General features: G+C 47.4%; 1 protein-coding gene across 1 annotated transcript in view; it reads right to left on the bottom strand.

Moving 5' to 3' along the window:
- The window catches only part of KCND1 (potassium voltage-gated channel subfamily D member 1), a 30,626-nt gene that overhangs the window by 8,744 nt on the left and 1,480 nt on the right, over positions 1 to 20,402 (bottom strand). The window contains exons 2-6 of the mRNA XM_060183625.1: positions 17,879 to 19,030; positions 6,812 to 6,974; positions 6,410 to 6,493; positions 6,172 to 6,270; positions 104 to 354 (exon numbers count right to left, since the gene is read on the bottom strand). Of these exons, the coding sequence (XP_060039608.1) occupies positions 104 to 354; positions 6,172 to 6,270; positions 6,410 to 6,493; positions 6,812 to 6,974; positions 17,879 to 19,002 (1,721 nt within the window). The 5' untranslated portion in view covers positions 19,003 to 19,030. The remainder of the gene's footprint in view (positions 1 to 103; positions 355 to 6,171; positions 6,271 to 6,409; positions 6,494 to 6,811; positions 6,975 to 17,878; positions 19,031 to 20,402) is intronic.

The following is a 20,402-nucleotide window of genomic DNA, read 5'->3' as shown; positions in this document are numbered from 1 at the left end:
AAATGTTAAAAAAAAAAAAAGAGCTAGCAATGTCCTCATGTAGGCCCAGCAAGTAAGGGTGTGTGTGTGTGTGTGTGTGTGTGTGTGTGTGTGTGTTGCTTACCTCTGAGGTGCAGAGCTGTGCTGCAGTCCTGCTAGTGTTTCCAGCTCCTGCATGCTGCCACGGCTGACTGAGGCAGTGGAGTTGGCAAGGCGGATGGCACGGCGCTTGGTCCTGCGGGGGCAGCAAGAGGACAGCATGCTCCCAGGCCCCACTGGCTGCGAGGATACAGACGTGCTGCGGCTAGTGCGCCTTCCCAAGGAGATAGTGCCCAAGGCCTCGCTGAAGGTCAGCTCATCTGTGAACTCGTGGCACTGGGGGCAGAAGGAAACATGGTCAGAAGGTGCCACATGGGAGCAGATTCCATCCCCTAGTCTTTCTTCAAATGAAAAAAAAATTACATTGTTGTTGTTATTATTGTTATTATTATTTTTTACCTCCAGGGTTATTGCTGGGGCTCAGTGCCTGCACCATGAATCCACTGCTCCTGGAGGCTACTTTTTTTTTCCCGTTTGTTGCCCTTGTTGTTTATCGTTGTTGTCATTATAATTAGTGTCACTGATGTCACTGCTGTTGGATAGGACAGAGAGAAATGGAGAGAGGAGGGGAAGACAGAGAAGGAGAGAGAAAGATAGACACCTGCAGACCTGCTTCACCACATGTGAAGCAACCCCCTTGCAGTTGGGGAACCGGGGGCTCGAACTGGGCTCTTTATGCCGGTCCTCTTAACCCACTGTCGTACGCTTAACCCGCTGTGCTACCGCCCGGCCCATTATTATTATTATTATTATTATTATTATTATTATTATTAAGCACTGTTTAGCTCTGGCTTCTGGTGGTGCAGGGGATTGAACTTGGGGCCTTTGATGTCTCAGGCATGAAAGTTTTTTTGCAGAGGCTTTATGATATCTTGCTAGCATCAAATTTAATATTTTTTCTTACATGCTACTTATCTCTCTCTCTCTCTTTTTTGTCTCCAGTGTTATTGCTGGAACTTGGTGCCGTCACTATGAATCCACTGCTTCTGGTGACATTTTTTCCCATTTTATTGGATAGGGGAGAGAGAAATTGAGAGAAGAGGGGGAGACAGAGAAGGAGACAGACAGACAGAAACTTGCAGACTTGCTTTACCACTTGTAAAGCACCCCCCCCCCCGTGGGTGGGGAGTCAGGAGCTTGAACCTGCATCCTTGCAGGGGTCCTTGTACTTAGTACTATGTGCACTTAACTAGGTGTGCCACTGCCAGGCCCCCATATTTATCTATTTGTAATGGGGGGGGAGCAGTAGCGGTAGCATAGCAGGTATAGCGCACATGGTGTGAAGCGCAAGGACCAGCGTAAGGATCTGGTTTGAGCCCCCCTCCAGCCCCTCACAAGCAGTGAAGCAGGTCTGCAGGTATTTGTCTTTCTCTCCCCCTGTCTGTCTTCCCCTGCTCTCTCGATTTCTCTCTGTCCTATCCAACAACGACAGCAATGGCAACAACAATAGTAACAACAACGACGACAAACAGCAAGGGCAACAAAAGGGAAAGAAGGGCCTCTATGAGCAGTGGATTCCTGGTGCAGGCACTGAGCTCCAGCAGTAACCCTGGAGGCAAGTGAGAGAGGGAGAGGGAGAGGGAAAGGGAGAGGGAGAGAGGGGAGAGGGAGAGAGGGGAGAAGGGGAGAGAGGGAGAGAGGGAGAAGGAGAGAGGGGAGAGGGGGAGAGGGGGAGAGAGGGAGAGGGAGAGGGAGAGGGAGAGGGAGAGGGAGAGGGAGAGGGAGAGGGAGAGGGAGAGGGAGAGGGAGAGGGAGAGAGAGAGAGAGAGGGAGAGAGAGAGGCTGACCAGAGCACTCAACTCTGGATTATGTTGGTGGTGCTGGGGATTGGACCTGGGGGACTCCGAATCTCAAGCATGGAATCCATTTGCATGACCATTATGTTGTCTCCTCAGCCTCTTTTGTTTATTTTTATTGAGAGAGAGAGGAGAGAAAGACAGAACCAGGGCATTTCTCTGGCATATGCAATAGTGGGGATCAAACTTGGGACTTCATGCTTGAGTGTTCAACAGCTTTTTTTTTTTTTTTTCCTTTTTTACCAGAGCACTGCTCAACTCTGGCTTCTGATGGTGCGAGGGATTGAATTAGGGACTTTAGCACCTATGGCCTGAGAGTCTCTTTGTGCATAACCATTATGCTACCTACCCTTGCCAGAGTCTTCAACTCTTTATCTATTGTACCACCTTATCAATCACCTGAATTTATTTTTTATTTTTATTTTATTTTTTTAAATATTTATTTATTTATTTTTCCCTTTTGTTGCCCTTGTGTTTTTATTGTTGTTGTATTTATTGTTGTTGTTATTGATGTTGTCACTGTTGGCTAGGATAGAGAAAAATGGAGAGAGGAGGGGAAGACAGAGAGGGGGAGAGAAAGACTTGTTTCACTGCTTGTGAAGCTACCCCCCTGCAGGTGGGGAACCGGGGGCTTGAACCGGGATCCTTATGTCAGTCCTTGCGCTTCGCACCACCTGCACTTAACCTGCTGTGCTACCGCCTGACCCCGAATTTATTTTTTATTAACTTTGTCTTTTTTGCCACCAGGTTTATTACTGGGCCTTTGTGCCCACACAGTGACTATCTCACTCCCAATGGCCTTCCCTCCCTAGCCCCACTTTTCATTAGAGTGTGAAATAGAGAGATAGAGAGGAAGAGGAGAGACACATACACATAGACCCACAGCACTGCTCCGCTCCACTACTCATGAGGCTTACCCCCCTGCAGGTGGCGATCAGGGGCCTTAACCTGGTTCCTTATGCATGGCACACATGTACTCTGGGCGGTGCACCACTACCTGGCCTCAATTATTTATTTCTTTATTAAATATTTATTTATTATTATTTATTCCCTTTTGTTGCCCTTGTTTTACTGTTGTAGTTATGATTGATGTCGTTATTAGATAGGACAGAGAGAAATGGAGAGAGGAGGGGAAGACACAGAGGGGGAGGGAAAGATAGACACCTGCAGACCTGCTTCACCGCCTGTAAAGCGACTCCCCTGCAGGTGGGGAGCCGGGGGCTCGAACCGGGATCCTTAGGCCGGTCCGTGCACTTTGCGCCACCTGTGCTTAACCCGCTGTGCTACTGCCTGACTCCCTAGGCCTCAATTATTATCATCATTATTATTGTTATTATTATGTAATATTGGAGCAATCTTAAAATATTTTTCTTTTTAAAAATTTCTTTATTGGGGAATTAATGTTTTATATTCGACAGTAAATAGTTTCTACATGCATAATATTTGCCAGTTTTCCATATAATAATACAACCCCCACTAGGTCCTCTATCAAAATATTTTTCTTTATTTATTATTGGATATAGACAGAGAGAAATTGAGATGAGAGGAGGAGGCAGAGAGGGAAAGAGACCTGGAGCCCTGCCTTACCACTTGTGAAGCTTTCCCCCTGCAGGTGGGGACCAGGGGATTGAACCTGGGTCCCTGCACACTATAAGCTGTGCTGTTAACCAGGTGCACCACTGCCTACTCCCCTTATTATTTAATATTTTAGAGAGATGAAGAGAAGGACCAGGAGGAAAGAAAGCCAGAGTATCTTTCTGACATATACAATGTTGGGATACGGGGGGGAGGGGGAGGGGGAGAGGGAGAGGGAGAGGGAGAGGGAGAGGGAGACACAGTGGGGATTGAATTCAGGACCTCATGTTTCCAAGTTCTGTCCCCTACTCATTGTACCATGTCCTAAGCCTTCTCAAATTTTTAAAAGTTTCTTTATTCTGTCTGACAGAGAGACAGAGACAGAGACAGAGACCAGAGCACTGCTCAGCTCTGGATTATGGTGGTGCTGGGGATTGGACCTGGGACTTCGGAGGCTCAGGCATGAGAGTCTTTTGCAGAACCATTATGCTGTGTCCCCAGACCCCTCTCAGATTTTTTTTTTTTTTTTTACCATTGATTTATTGGGGAAACGGCTTGACTAGTAAAGCATCAGATTTTCTTTCTTTAAAAAATTGTTTTATTATCTTTATTTATTTATTGGATAGAGACAGCCAGAAATTGAGAGGAAGGAGATGACAGAAACAGGGAGACAGAGAGAGACACCTGCAGCCCTGCTTCGCCACTCGTGAAGCTTTCCCCCTGCAGGTGGGGACTGGGGGCTTGAACCTGGGTCCTTTTGCACTGTAATGTGTGCGCTTAACCAGGTGCGCAACCACCCAGCCCCTTTCTTTCTATCTTTCTTTTTTTGTACAGAATGTTGTTTAAGTATCAGGACAATCTGTCTAATCTTGTCCTTTAGATTTCCTAGTGTGCACTTAAACTATAAGGGAGAGAAACAATTCTTTTTTTATATTTATTTATTTATTTTCCCTTTTGTTGCCCTTGTTGTTTTTTATTGTTGTTGTAGTTACTATTGTTGTTGTTATTGATGTCGTCATTGTTAGATAGGACAGAGAGAAATGGAGAGAGGAGGGGAAGACAGAGAGGGGGAGAGAAAGATAGACACCTGCAGACCTGCTTCACCGCCTGTGAAGCGACTCCCCTGCAGGTGGGGAGCCGGGGGCTCGAACTGGAATCCTTACGTCAGTACTTGCGCTTTGCGCCATGTGCGCTTAACCCACTGCGCTACCACCTGACTCCCGAGCATCAGATTTTCATTTCATGTCTGAGATTCCCAGTTCAATCCCTGGCAAACATACCAAAGTTGTATTCTGGCTTGTCTCACTCTCCTTCTCTCTGCCTCATGTGACACTTTCTCTTATATGAAATAAACTAAAAAAAAAAAAAAAAAAAAAAAAAAAAAAGATTTCTCAGGTTGAGGAGAAAGCATACTGGTTATGTACATTACTTTCAGGCCTGAGGCTCTGAGGTTCTAGGTTCAATCGCTGGCACCACCATAAGCCAGAGGTAAAGAGTGCTCTGGTGCTGCCTTATGGTGGAACACCTGGTTGAGGGCACATGTTGCAAGGATCCAGGTTTGAGCCCCAGTCCCCACCCGCAGGGGGAAAGCTTCACAAGTGGTGAAGCAGTGCTGCAGGTGTCTCTCTGTCTCTCTCCCTCTCTATCTCTATCTCTTTATCATCCCCTTCCCTCTTGATTTCTGACTATGTCTATCCAATAAATAAATAAAGATAATACCCCCTAAAAGAGTGCTCTGGTTAAGAAAAAAATAATCTTTATTATTATTTTTTTTTAATTGCCACCAGGGTTATCGCTGGGGCTTGGTGCCTGCATGATGAATCACTGCTCCTGGCAGCCATCTCCCCCCTTTATTTGATAGAACAGAGAGAAATTGAGAGGGAATGAGAGAGAGAGAGAGAGAGAGAGAGAGAGATACCTGCAGTACTTGCTTCATCATTTGTGAAACTTTCCCTTCTGCAGGTGGGGGATGAGGACTCAAACCTAGGTCCTTGAACATGCTAATATGTGTGCTTTACAAGATGAGCCACCACCCACTCCCAAAATATTTCTTTATTAAAAATGAGGGGGGAGGATATTAATATAAACTCGGGACTCCTTGCTTGAGAGTTCAAAGCTTTAACCACTCCTGTCCTACCTCCCAGGCTACACCATTGGTCAGATCGCTCCTATCTTTCTGGAAGTGTCTCTCTCTCTCTTTTTTTAAAGATTTTATTTATTTATAAAGGAGGAGGGAGAGAGAAAAAAGAACTCTGGCACATGTGCTGCCAGGGATTGAACTCGCGACCTCATGCTTGAGAGTCTAGTGCCTTAGCCACTGTGCCACCTCCCTGACCATCTTTCTCTTTCTCTCTCTGTCTCTCTCTTTATTATCTTTATTTATTGGAAAGAGACAGCCAGAAATCGAGACGGTAGGGGGAGATAGAGAAGGAGAGAGACAGACACCTGTAGCACTGCTTCACCACTTGCAAACCTTTCCCCCCTGCAGGTGGCGACCAGGGGCTCCAGTCCAGGTCCTTGTGCTCTGTAATGTGTGCTCAGCCTGCCCCTTCCCGGAAGTCATTCACTCTCTCTTCTCTCTTTCATCCACCCTTGGCTCAGCTCTATGGATGCTTCCTCCTAGAAGCCCCGTGGGATTTCCACAGTTGGCAGGTATCTCCCGCCTCCAGGGCAAGAGCTAGCCTGGGCAGCAGAGGGACCCCGGGGCTGTGCTCAAGCTCACCGTGGTCTTCTCCAGACAGTGCAGCAGGTGGTGGTGCTGCTGTTCAAATGCAGAGCGGTTCCTGACACATAGCGCCTGTTCCTCCCCGCTGCTATTATCCTGGAGCCAGCAGAGGAGAAAGCAGAAAAAGCAGAAAGCACCGTCAGTACCTTCCTCTCCCGGCCATCCCTGCTCACCTTGCCCAGGTGCGGGGGAGGGAGGGAGGCCGAGGTGGGGGTGGTGGTGGTGGCTCACCCACCTCCAGACCCCCATTCTGCTTATACTGCAGGAAGGCGTTGGTGGTCCCACTCTTGGCCAGCCGGATCCTTGCCAAGCGCACCTTCTACAGAGAGAAGAGGAGAGACAGGGTGAGCCAGGTCAGTGCAGGGGTGGGGTGCAAGGTTCCAGCCAGTTCCCTACCTGCAGGGAGGAAACTCTGCTATCAGTAAAGCAGGTTGGTGGGTGTCTCTCGTTCTCCCCACCCCCTTTTTAATAGGATAGGACAGAGAGAAATTGAAAAAGGAGGGGAAGATAGAGAGGGGGAGAGAAAGATAGACATGTGCAGACATGCAGACACGGTGGGTCAGTGCAGTCAGTGCAGGGGGAGGGTGGGGTGGGAGGTGCTCCTACATGGTGGGTGCAGGTGCCATCCACGTGTTACCTGCTGGGCCCGGCGCTTGTCAGCCCGCTGGTTCTGATGGTAGATGCGGCTGAAGTTGGACACGATGACTGGCACAGGCAGGGCGATGACCAAGACGCCACTGAGGGAGCAGATGGAGCCAAAGATCTTGCCAGCGATGGTGCTGGGCACCATGTCCCCGTAGCTGGGCAGGCGGAGCGAGGCCAAGGTCAGGGTGGCGCCTGCCCCGTCAGGCCCTCCCACTCCATCTCTGCCACCCCTGACTCACCCACTTCATGACCTGGGTCAGCCTCCTCACCTCTCTGTCATAAAGTCTTTTTTAGACAGACAGACAGAGAGAGAGAGAGAGAGACTATAGCCCCGAAGCTTCTTCCAATATAGTGGGAGCCAAGCTTGAACCTGGGTCTTGCACATAACAAAGCAGTGCACAATCCATGTGAACTATTTGCCAGCCTTGTCATACATTTTTTTCAATATATTTTATTTATTTTAATGAGAGATAATAAATAGATAGGTAGGTAGATAGATATATAGAGTGATCCGGGAGGTGGCACAGTGGATAAAGCATCGGGCTCTCAAGCATGAGATCCTGAGTTCAATCCCCGGCAGCACATGTACCAGAGTGATGCCTGGTTCTTTCTCTCCTCCTATCTTTCTCATTAATAAATAAATAAAATTATTTTTTTTAAAAAGATAGATAAACAGACAGACAGACCAGAGCATTGCTCAACTCTGGCTTATGGTGGTGCTGGGCATTGGACCCGGGACCTCAGAGCCACAGATATGAAAGTCTTTTGCAGAACAATTATGCTGTCTCCCCAACCCCTCATCATTTTTTTTTTACTGGAGCACTGCTCAGCTCTGGCTTATGCTATCTACCCCATTGTCCTCAAATTATTTTTTAATGTTTATTTATTTATTTCCTTTTTGTTGCCCTTGTTTTTATTGTTGTTGTAGTTATTATTGTTGTTGATGTCGTCATTGTTGGATAGGACAGAAAGAAATGGAGAGAGGAGGGGGAAGACAGAGAGGGGGAGAGAAAGATAGACACCTGCAGACCTGCTTCACCGCCTGTGAAGAGGACTCCCTTGCAGATGGGGAGGCGGGACTCGAACCGAGATCCTTATGCCAAGTGCCATGTGCGCTTAACCGACTGTGCTACCGCCGGACTCCCTGTCCTCAAATTATTAAGGGTGTATTTATGCATTAAAAACAGAAAGGAGATGATGTATTTACAAACAGTTGTATTTGCTATCGACTGTAAAACATGAATTCCCAAATAAATAAATAAGTAAATAAATAAAACAGAGAAGACACAGAGAACCAGGGCACCACTCTGGCACATGCAATGCCAGAGATCAAACTTGGGACCTCACATTGTATCCATTGCAACACCTCCTAAGCCATGAGCTCTCTAACTCTCTGAGTCAGTTTCTTTTTTTTTTCTTTTTAAAGAGCAAATATTGCTTCTTATTTGTTTATTTATTTATTCCCTTTTGTTTTTATTTGTTTAATTTATTTATTCCCTTGTTTTATTGTTGTTATTGATGTCGTCGTTGTTGGATAGGACAGAGAGAAATGGAGAGAGGAGGGGAAGACAGAGAGGGGCAGAGAAAGATAGACACCTGCAGGCCTGCTTCACCGCTTGTGAAGCGACTCCCCTGCAGGTGGGGAGCTAAGGACGCGAACCAGGGTCCCTACATCGGCCTTGTGCTTCGTGCCATGTGTGCTTAACCCACTGTGCTACCACCTTACTCCCGAGTCAGTTTCTTGATCTAAAAATCGGGGGTTGGGGGAGTTGAGCGGTAGCGCAGAGGGTTAGTTACCACAGGTGGCGCAAAGTGCAAGGACCCTCGGAAGAATTCCGGTTGGATCCCCGGGCTCCTCACCTGCAGGGGCGTCACTTCACAGGCGGTGAAGTAGGTCTGCAGGTGTGTAACTTTCTCTCCCCTTCTCTGTCTTCCCCTCCTCTCTCTATTCCTCTCTGTCCAATCCAACAACAACGACTTCAGTAACAACAACAATAATAACTACAACAATAAAACAACAAGGGCAACAAAAGGGAATAAATAAATAAGTACCAAAAATATATAAAAAATGGGGGTTGGAGCTCAGGAGGTGGCACAGTAGATAAGGCATTGGATTCTCAAGCATGGGGTCCCAGGTTCGAGCCCCAGTATCTGATGTGCCAGAATGAATGCTCGCTGTCTCTCTCTCTCTCTCTCTCTCTCTCTCTGTCTTTCACCAGAGCACTGCTCAGCTCTCACTTATGGTGGTACGGGGGGTTGAACCTGGGACCTTGGAGCCTCAGGCATGAGTGTCTCTCTGCATAAACATTATGCTATCTACCCCCGTCCCCCTTCTCTCCCTCTCCTCTCTGTCTTTCTCACAAATAATTAAATAATGACGAAACCAACCTCCTGTGCCCTCCGTAGGGAGGAAACTTCACAAGTGGTAAAGCTGGAGTTACAATATGTAGGACTCCTTCGTTCTTTTCCAGTGGAACCCTGGAAACTGTCCTCATGGGCTGGCAAAATAGCTCACTTGGATAGTATGATACTTTGCCCTGTTTGAGTACCAGGTTCAATCCCAGACCCCAGCACACTAAAGGAAGTTTCAGTGCTGTGGTCCCTCTCCCTGTTCCTATCACCTGCCCCCGTCTCTGTTTTTATCTAGAAAGAGAGGGAAGGAGGGAGAAAGGAAGGAACTGTCTTCATATGAAAAACGAAAAAGGAAAGGACCAAGTGGCGGCACACCTGGTAGAGCACACACTTTACAAAGCACTTGGGCTCAAGCCCCTGGTCCCCACAGGCAGAGAGGAAGCTGCACGAGCAATGAAGCAGTGCAGCCGGTGTTTCTCTCTTTCCCCCTTCTGTCTCAATTTCTGTCTCTCTCTAAAACAAAGAGAGAACGAATATACTAAAGACAACCTAAGGGCCCGTTTGACTTGAAGGGCCCGTTCTCTACGCCACCCCCTTCCCTAGAGAGCGAGCGGTCAGAGTCAGTCTTCTCAACGTGGTCAGCAGTAGGGGAAAGAAACACATAGAAGCTCCTTAACTAGGGAGTCGGGCGGTAGCGCAGCGGGTTACGCACATGTGGCGCAAAGCGCAAGGACCTGTGTAAGGATCCCGGTTCGAGCCCCCGGCTCCCCACCTGCAGGGAAGTCGCTTCACAGGCGATGAAGCAGGTCTGCAGGTGTCTATCTTTCTCTCCTCCTCTCTGTCTTCCCCTCCTTTCTCCATTTCTCTCTGTCCTATCCAACCACAACGACATCAATAACAATAATAATAACTACAGCAAGAAAACAACATTGGCAACAAAAGGGAAAAAATAAGTATCTTTTTTTAAAAAAGAAGAAGCTCCTTAACTGACCTGCCCAAGATCACATTTATTGTTAGATTCTTCTTTTTTTTCTAATTTTTAAAAATACTTATTTATTTATTTTCCCTTTTGTTGCCCTTGTTGTTTAACATTGTTGTAGTTATTATTGTTGCTATTGACATCGTTCTTGTTGGATAGGACAGAGAGAATTGGAGAGAGGAGGGGAAGACAGAGAGGGGGAGAGAAAGATAGACACCTACAGACCTGCTTCACCGCCTGTGAAGAGGACTCCCTTGCAGATGGGGAGGCGGGACTCGAACCGAGATCCTTATGCCAAGTGCCATGTGCGCTTAACCGACTGTGCTACCGCCGGACTCCCTGTCCTCAAATTATTAAGGGTGTATTTATGCATTAAAAACAGAAAGGAGATGATGTATTTACAAACAATTGTATTTGCTATCGACTGTAAAACATGAATTCCCAAATAAATAAATAAGTAAATAAATAAAACAGAGGAGACACAGAGAACCAGGGCACCACTCTGGCACATGCAATGCCAGAGATCAAACTTGGGACCTCACATTGTATCCATTGCAACACCTCCTAAGCCATGAGCTCTCTAACTCTCTGAGTCAGTTTCTTTTTTTTTTTCTTTTTAAAGAGCAAATATTGCTTCTTATTTGTTTATTTATTTATTCCCTTTTGTTTTTATTTGTTTAATTTATTTATTCCCTTGTTTTATTGTTGTCATTGATGTCGTCGTTGTTGGATAGGACAGAGAGAAATGGAGAGAGGAGGGGAAGACAGAGAGGGGGAGAGAAAGATAGACACCTGCAGACCTGCTTCACTGCCTGTGAAGCAACTTCCCTGCAGGTGGGGAGCCAGGGCTCGAACTGGATCCTTATGCTGGTCCTTGTGCTTCGTACTATGTGCACTTAACCCGGTGCACTACCGCCCAGCCCTTCAACCCCTGTCTCTCTTTCTCTCTTCCCATCTCTCTCCTCAATTTTTCTCTATTTCTATCCTAAATAAATAAATAAATAGAAGTCACTTCAGGGGCCAGGTAGTGGCATGCCAGGCAGAGCACTCACACTACCATACGTGAGCACCAGGGTTCAAGGCCCCACACCCCACCTGCAGGGGAAAGCATGACAAGCTGTAGGTCTCTCTCTCTCTCTCCCTCCCTCCTCTCCCCTTTCCTTGTATCTCTCTGTCTTTATAAAGAAAAAGCAAGGAGAAAAAGATACTTCAGTGCTTTGCCATGTGCATGACCCTAGTTAGAGCCTAGTCTTCACTGCATTGAAGAAATCATAGGTGCTGTGGTCTCTTTCATTCTCTCTTTTTATTTATTTATTATTATTGTTATTCATTTATTTGGGATAGACATAGAAGTTTAAAAGAATGGGGATAGATGGATGGATGGATGGATGGATGGAGACATATACAACTGTTTAACCACTCTTGAAGCCTCCCCCTGCGGATGGGAGCTGGGGATTTGAACCCGATTCCTTGAGCATTTTAATGTGCCATTGCCTGGCCCCTCTTTCGCTTTCTCTCAGACTATATGAAAAATTAGTTGCAGGGCTGGGCGGTAGCGCAGCAGGTTAAGCGCACATGGCACGAAGTTCAAGGACTACCAAGGATCCTGGTTCCAGCCCCCAGTTCCCCACCTGCAGGGGGGTTGCTTCACAAGTGGTGAAGCAGGTCTGCAGGTGTGTCTGTCTTTCTCTCCCCCCCTCTGCCTTCTTGTCCTCTCTTGATTTCTCTCTGTCCTATCCAACAACAACAACTATAAATAACAAGGGCAACAAAAGGAAAAAATAGCCTCCAGGAGCAGTGGATTCATAGTGCAGGCCCTAAACCCCAGCAATAACCCTGGAGGCAAGAAAAGAAGAAGAAGAAGAAGGAGAAGGAGAAGGAGAAGGGGAAGGAGAAGGAGAAGGAGAAGGAGAAGAAGAAGAAGAAGAAGAAGAAGAAGAAGAAGAAGAAGAAGAAGAAGAAGAAGAAGAAGTTGCTTCCGTGGCCTGAGAACGGCTGTTCAATGGGTAAAGCACCAGACTCTCATGTATTTGGTCCTGATTTCCATCCCTGGTCTGCATGTGCTATAGTGATACTTTGATTTGCTCTCTCTCTTGTATTATTATTATTATTATCATTATTATTATCACTGGGGCTCAGTTTTGGCACTATAAATCCATGGCTCTTGGCAACCATTTTTTCCCCATTTTTTTCCTTCTGATTTATTTTTATTTGACAGGACAGAGAAAAAAATGAGAGGGGAAAGGGAGATAGAGAAGAAGAGAGAGAGAGAGACCTGCAGACCTGCTTCACCACTCGTGAAGCGTCTTCTCTGCAGGAGGAGTGCTCTCTTTGCTTAACAAATACTTTTTTTTTTAAGTTGTGGCCTGGGAGGTGACACAGTGGAAAATGTGTTAGACTACAAGGTCTTATGTCCAATCCTTGACCTCACATGTGCCAGAATGCTGCTCTGGTTCTCTTTTTTCGGTCTCAATGATGAAAATAGATAGGTTGATAGATAGATAGATAGATAGATAGATAGATTGATTGATTAGTTGTTTAGTTTTGGCTGTTCCTATCGACTTGATGGTTTCTGTCTTGGTGACGTGTCATTTCAAATTGTGTCCTCAGCTATGAGGCAAGGACAGCTCCCATCCTTCCTGGATTGCTGTGAGCCTGAATGGGGGAAGAGGTATCAAAATATCCAGTTGCAATCAATTCCCAGGGCTCAGTGTTTTATTTATTTATTTATTTTTTTTGGGGGGGGAGATTTATTTATTTATTTTGGTTAGGGCATTGGCTTACAGTGGTGCTGGGGATTGAATCTGGGAGCTCTGAGCCTCAGGCATGAAGTTCAGTTGCTATCACCATTGTGCTATGTCCCCTTCCCTTATTTATTTATAGCTACAGATAGAGAGGCAGAGAGAGAGTGAAAGAGACCACAGTGCCAGAGACCACAGTGTCACAGTGCTAACACACCCGGCCCCCATGTGATTCTTGCACATGGCAAAGGCAGTGCTCTATCCAAGGGAGCTATTTCTCTAGCACTGAGCGCCCAGCGTTTGCCAACTCCATCATCAGCGCCAAACCAGAATAGATTTCTTTAATTAATTAATTAATTAATTTACCTCCAGGGTTATCGCTAAGTTCAGTGCCTGCACTACAAATTCACTGCTCCTGGAGTTTATTTTTTCCCTTTTGTTGCCCTTGTTGTTTATCATCATTGTTATTATTGTTGTTATTACTGTCATTGTTGTTGGATAAGACAGAGAGAAATTGAGAGAGGAGGGAAAGACAGAGAGGGGGAGAGAAAGACACCTGTAGACCTGCTTCACTGCTTGTGAAGTGACCCCCCCCTGCAGGTGGGGAGCCGGGGGCTTGAACCAGGATCCTTACGCCGGTCCTTATGCTTTATGCCATGTGTGCTTAACCCGCTGCGCTACCATCCAACCCCCAAGAATAGATTTCTAGTCTACAGAAGCCTCAAGGCATTTTTCCTGGGTCTCTACTAAAACGATATGTCTAGCCCAACTAATCCAATATATCTCTTCCCAGAAATGGACATTCAAGAAAGGGCTACTGTCATTCTCCTAGACAGTATTGTTTTTTTAATGATCTATTAGTTAATTAATTTACTTATTTATTGTAGCTATAGAGAGAAAATGAGAGGGGAGGGGAAATAGAGGGGAAATAGAGGGGGGGAGAGAGAGAGAATGAGACCTGCAGCACTGCTTCACTGCTTCCTTCCTGCAGGTGGAATCAATAAAATTAAATTAAAAAAATGCGGGAGTCAGGTGATGGCGCAGCGAGTTAAGTGCACGTGGCGCAAAGCGCAAGGACTGGTGTAAGGATCCCGGTTCGATCCCCCAGCTCTCCACCTGTAGGGGAATCGCTTCACAGGCAGTGAAGCAGGTCTGCAGGTGTCTGCCTTTCTCTCCCCCTCTGTCTTCCCCTCCTCTCTCCATTTCTCTCTGTCCTATCCAACAACAACAACATTAATAACCACAACAATGTTAAAACAACAAGGGCAACAAAAAGGGAAAATAAATAAATTTTTTTAAAAATTAAAAAAAAAATAATGCAGCCTGTGAGGTTGTAGTACAAAACCTCTTAGGCACGAGGTTTTGTGTTTAATCCCCAGCATTGCATGTGCCAGAATGATGCTTTAGTTCTCTATCTCCCTCTCTCCTTCTCGTTCTTCCCTATTAGTAAATAACTAGTTTTAAAATATGTCTTTTCGGGAGTCGGGTGGTAGCTCAGCAGGTTAAGCACATGTGGCGCAAAGCACAAGAACTGGCACAAGGATCCCAGTTTGAGCCCACAGCTCCCCACCTGCAGGAGAGTCACTTCACAGGCGGTGAAGCAGGTCTGCAAGTGTCTTTTTCTCCCCCTCTGTTTTCCCCTCCTCTCTCCATTTCTCTCTGTCCTATCCAACAATAACAACAATAATAACTACAACAATAAGACAAGTAGGGTAACAAAAGGGAATAAATAAATAAATAAATAAATAAATGTCTTTTCTACTTTCTTTATATATGTATTTTTCTATTTACTGGATAGAAACAGGGATAAATTGAGAGAGGGAAGGGGGGGACAGAGAGGGAGAGAGACAGAAAGTCACCTGTAGCCCTGCTTCACCACTTGGGAAGTTTCCCCCCCGAAGATGGGGACTGGGGAGTTGAACCTGGGACTTTGTGCATTGTAGCATGTGCGCTCAACCAGATGCACCACTGCCTGGCTCCTCAAAAAAAAAAAACAGAAAAACACAATTTGAGATTGGGGATTCCATTTGATGCTTTTAAAAAAATATATATTTCCATTTTTATTGCCCTTGTTATTTTTTATTGTTGTTGTAGTTGATGTCATCATTATTGGATAGGACAGAGAGAAATGGAGAGAGATGGGGAGGCAGAGAGAGGGAGAGAAAGACAGACACCTGCAGACCTGCTTCACTGCCTGTGAATCGATCCCCCTGTAGGTGGGGAGCCGGGGGCTTGAACACCAGGTATCCTCACTCCAGTCCTTGCTCTTTGCACCATGTGCGTTTAACCACTGCGTTACCGCCTGACTCCTCATTTGATGCTTTTATCCCCAAACATTTCCTCTGAAGGATTCGTAGAAAAAAAAAGTTGAAAATATCTTGTTCTGGAGAACCCTAAGGAGTCACAAAGCCAGAGGTAATATTCTGCACATCCCAGGATTCTAAATGGCTTGGAAGCATGACTCTTCCAGAGAGCATTTATTTTGCACCAGAAACACTCACAAAGCCAGAGGTAATATTCTGCACATCTCAGGATTCTAAAGGGTTTAGGGGCATGACTCCTCCAGAGAGAATTTATTCTGCACCAGAAACCCTCAGATGACTCTCATAAAGTCATCAAATCCCTTCTAGAGGATAAGGAGGCATCATTTCTTCTTTTAAAAATTATCTTTATTTATTATTGGATAGAGGCAGAGAGAAGGGGGAGATAGAGAGGGAGACAGAGAGACACCTGCAGCCCTGCTTCATCACTTGTGAAGTTTCCCTCCTGCAGGTGGGGTCCGGGGTCTCAAACCTGGATCCTTGTGCTTTGTAACATGTGCATTCAATCAGGTGCGCCACCACCCAGTGTGAGGCATCATTTCCTATGCTACACAGTGGCAAGAAGGCTCAGAGAAGACAAGGTCAACAGTGGCCCATGAGGTAGCGCAGTGGACATAGCCTTGGACTATTGAGTCCTCAGTTAAATCCCTGGTTCTTTCCCCCCTTTTAAAATAATTATTTCTTTATTATTATTTTTTAATATTTATTTATTTATTTTCCCTTTTGTTGTCTTTTATTGTTGTAGTAGTTATTGTTGTTGTTATTGATGCCATTGTTGTTGGATAGGACAGAGAGAAATGGAGAGAGGAGGGGAGATAGAGAAGAAGAGAGAAACATAGACACCTGCAGACCTGCTTCACCGCCTGTGAAGGGACTCCCCTGCAGGTGGGGAGCTGGGGGCTGGAACTGGGATCCTTACATGCCACGTGCGTTTAACCTGCTGTGCTACTGCCCAACTCCCTAAAATAATATTTTCAAAACAACAAGGGCAACAAAAGGGAATAAATAAATAAATATTTTAAAAATAATAATATTTTTAAATAATTTTATTTAAAATAAATAATAATATTTTTAAATAATATTTTCACCCCATGTCAGTGATATTATGAACAAAGATTTTGTAAAGATTTTATTTATTTATTTATTTATTTATTTATGAGAGAGAGTCATGTGCTACCGGGGATTGAACTTGGGGCCTTATGCCTAAGAGTCTATGCTAAGGATTTCATATTGGCTTTATCCACTGTGCCACCTCCTGGACCACTGGCTCTTTCTCTCCTTCACTCTGCATAAAAGATCTGTCTAGGGGCCAGGTGATGGCATGCCTGGTTAAGCACACATATTAAAGTACACAAGGACCTAAGTTCAAACCCCTGGTCCCACCTGCAGGGGGAAAGCTTCACAAGTTGTAAAGCAAGGTTCAGGTCTCTCTCTCCCATCTCTCTGTCTCTATCACATTATATATATAATATTATATATATAATATTTGCCTCCAGGGTTATTGCTGAGGCTCAGTGCCTGCACCACAAATCCACTGCTCCTGGAGGCTATTTTTTCCCCTTTTGTTACCCTTGTTGTTTATCATTGTTGTAGTTATTATTATTGTTGTTATTGATGTCATCATTGTTGGAAGACAGAGAGGGGGACAGAAAGATACCTGCAGACCTGCTTCACCCCTTGTGAAGTGACCACCCTGCAGGTGGGGAGCTGGAGGCTCCAACCAGGATCCTTGCACCAGTCCTTGCGCTTCGCACCATGTGTACTTAATCCTCTGTGCTACCACCCGACCCCCCAAAAATATTTTTAAATAGATGGATCTATTTATTTATGAAATAGAGTGAGAGGAGGAGGGAGAGAAGCAGAATATTACGCTGGCATATACAGTACCAGGGATTGAACTGGGGACCTCATGCTTGAGAGTCCAATGTTTTATCTGCAGCCCCACTTCCCAGGTCTCCTCTCTCCATGTTTCTCTCATGTTAATAAATAAATACACAAAATAAATATTTTTAAAAAGGCAAGAAGCTTGGGAGGTGGTGCAGTGGATAAATCCAATATGAAATCCTTAGCATCAAATATGTCAAAATGATGATCTGGGTCCCTCTCTGCCCTTTCTGTCTGCCATATATAGTGTTAGTATGTATGTATATATTTTTTTACAAGAGTACTGCTCAGCTATGGTTTAAGGTGGTGTAGGGGATGGAACCTGGGACTTTGGAGCCTCAGGCATAAGAGTCTTTTTGTTAACCAGTATGCTATCTACCTCTGCCCTTAATAAATATCTTTTAAAATAAATAAATTAATTAAAAAAAACTTTTTTATATTTATTTTATTTATTCCCTTTTGTTGCCCTTGTTGTTTTATTGTTGTAGTTATTATTGTTGTTGTCGTTGTTGGATAGGACAGAGAGAAATGGAGAGAGGAGGAGAAGACAGAGAGGAGGAGAGAAAGATAGACACCTGCAGACCTGCTTCACCGCCTGTGAAGCGACTCCCCTGCAGGTGGGGAGCCGGGGTTCGAACCGGGATCCTTATGCCCGTCCTTGTGCTTTGCGCCACCTGCGCTTAACCCGCTGCGCTTACCCCGACTCCCAATAAATAAATATTTTTAAGAGTTGGGGAAATAGCATAACTGGACCAGTTGGCTACAGCAAGGCCCACACTCACCCAAGTGTGGTCATGGTGACGATGGTATACCAGAATGCTGCGGGGATGCTCGTGAAGTTGGTCTTGCTCGTGCCTTTCTCCGCATAGAACATGACAGTGGCAAAGATGATGATGGCCATGGTGAGGGAGAAAAGGAGAAAGCCCAGCTCAGAGGCACAGCTCTTCAGAGTGTAACCCAGTATTCGCAGGCCCTGAGAGTGACGCGAGAACTTGAAGATGCGGAACACCCGGAACACGCGCAGGGTGACGAAGGCCCCGGACACGTCATCCTTCTTGGACACGAAGAGCCCGATGTAGTAGGGCAGGATGGCCACGATGTCGATTAGGCTCATGACGCTCCGCAGGAAGCGGCAGCGGCTGGGGGCGGCGAAGAGGCGCAGCAAGTACTCGCCGGTAAAGATGAGCACACACGCTGTGTCCATGCAGAAGAAGGCGTTGGGGAAGCGGTCCCCGCATGGCTGCTCCCGTGGGGGCCTCCGCGCTGGGGTTCCCCGGCACGGGATGGTCTCCACCACGTTGGCGATGACCGACACGGCGATGAAAAAGCCCGTCACGTAGTAGAACACCAGGGCCGTGGTGCTGGTGTGGGGGTTCTCGAAGGCCCGCCAGAGGCGCTGCCTCAGGGAGCTGCCAGCTGGCAGGGCGGGGCCATCGCCAGCCTGCTCAGCCTCCTCATCCTCGGCCAGGCGCTCGGCGTTCTCCTTCTTGCGATCGCGGTACTCCTCCAGGCAGCAGTCACCGATGAGCTCGGGCACTAGGCCATAGAAGGCCAGCTCCTCGTCAAAGGCCTGGATGCACTCCTGGCGCGGGCAGTGCAGGCGGCCTGTGCGATAGAAGTTGAGCACGTGGCGGAACATGTCCGGGTCCCGGTCGAAGAAGTACTCGCCCGACTCTGCGTTGTAGAAGAACTCCTTCTCTGAGCTGCCCAGCAGCGTGTCTGGGTAACGATCCAGCGTGTTCTTCCACGTCTCAAAGCGTCGGCCGCTCACGTTAACCACCAGGACTTCATCCCCGCGGGAGGCCTTCACCCCAGGCGCAGGGGGCAGGGGCTGTTGAGCCAGGGGCAGCCACCCCACCGCGGCAGCCCGGGCAAATGGCAGCCACGTGGCCACGCCCGCTGCCATCTTGCCGCGTCCCAGGCCCGTGGAGATTCTGGGGGGTGGGGTGGGGTGTGGAGGGGGGCAGCCTTTAGGGGAACGTGGCCAGCTCCAGGATGGTGGGGAGCTTTGCAATGGATCCTGGGGGCACCCAAGAGTGGCCTAGAGGAACCAGGAAGTGGAGAAGGAGAAACTAGGCAGGCAGGGGCCCGCAGGTCACTGAGGGAGGCTAGGAGGGACACCTCCACTCCCAGGCTAGTTTGAGGGACCCCAGGGACTGAGGATGAGTTGGAGCACATGGAGAGGGTCTGAAAGGAGGTGTCTGCATCTCTGAGAGGGATCTAGAGAGATGCAGATGACTCTAGAGTGATGGGTCCATATCTAACATGTCAGGGGATGGGGTCCTGGGTATTGGGCCATGGCAACAAACATGGAGAGTTCGAGAGTGAGAGTTCAAAGGAAGGCAAAAAGGACTTGGGACAGGAGAAGTGGTTGGGGCATTCAGAAGGGTCAAAGGGGGACCAGAGGCATCTGAAAGAGACTGAGTATCCCAAGGGGTGGAGTAAGCCAAGCTGGGTGCACTCTGCCCTCAAGACTTCTTGGGGAGAATGCAGGGGGGTGGAGCCTGCTCGAGCAGGGAGAAAAGGGTTTGATGCATCCCGAAGGGTGGCAAGAGAACCAGGAGGTTGTAAAGAGGCTGAAATCTGCCTTGGGAGTTGCCTGGAGCTGCCAAGAATAGCCAGGGGGGAGGAGGGGATGTCTCCACTCCACCAGAATTCTGGGGGAGGAAGAAGGGGGGCACAGTAAGGCTGGGGTGCAGAGAGTGGGGTCTTTAAAGGGGGTAATCAGGCTCTGAGTTCATTTCGCCCCCCCCAAAAAAAAAGCTGAGGGGTGTCTAGGGGAGAGTGGCATCTATGCTAGGGGCTGAGAAAGTCTCAACTCAAGACTTTGTGGAGGGCTGGCAGAAAGGGGGCCTTGGGGACACTCAGGGTTGAGGGTCCAGCCCCCCCACCAGAGGATCTAAAAAGACTAAGATGAGGAGGGGCTCCTCCTCCACCGAATAGGTTGGAGGGAGTGAGGAGTTGAAAATGGAGTTGGGTGTGTCTCCAAGCCGGGGGCTGCTGGGTGTAGTGGTAGGTTGGTGGGAGAGGCAAGGAGAAGGCTGCGCCCCCCCATTAGGGGGCTGGTCCGGGGAAACCACACCCCGAGGGGCTGGCGGTGTGTGGGGAGCACCGTGGTAGCAGTCACAGCGGTCGCAGGAGCAGAACGCAGAAGAGAAGCAGCCACAGCCAAGCCCGGGAGAGGAGGAGGCACAAGCAGGGGGCAGCGGGCTGGCTCCCAGAAAGGACAAAGTCCAGCAGGACCCCCCCCCCGCCCCCGAACTGTCCCACGATGGGCTAGGGTTGGGAGGGGTTGTCCGGAGCCCA

Source organism: Erinaceus europaeus, chromosome X, assembly GCF_950295315.1.
Source record: "Erinaceus europaeus chromosome X, mEriEur2.1, whole genome shotgun sequence".
Classification (NCBI taxonomy): domain Eukaryota; kingdom Metazoa; phylum Chordata; class Mammalia; order Eulipotyphla; family Erinaceidae; genus Erinaceus; species Erinaceus europaeus.
The sequence above is the reverse complement of the archived record's forward strand: the minus strand, read 5'-3'. Positions and strand labels throughout refer to the sequence as shown.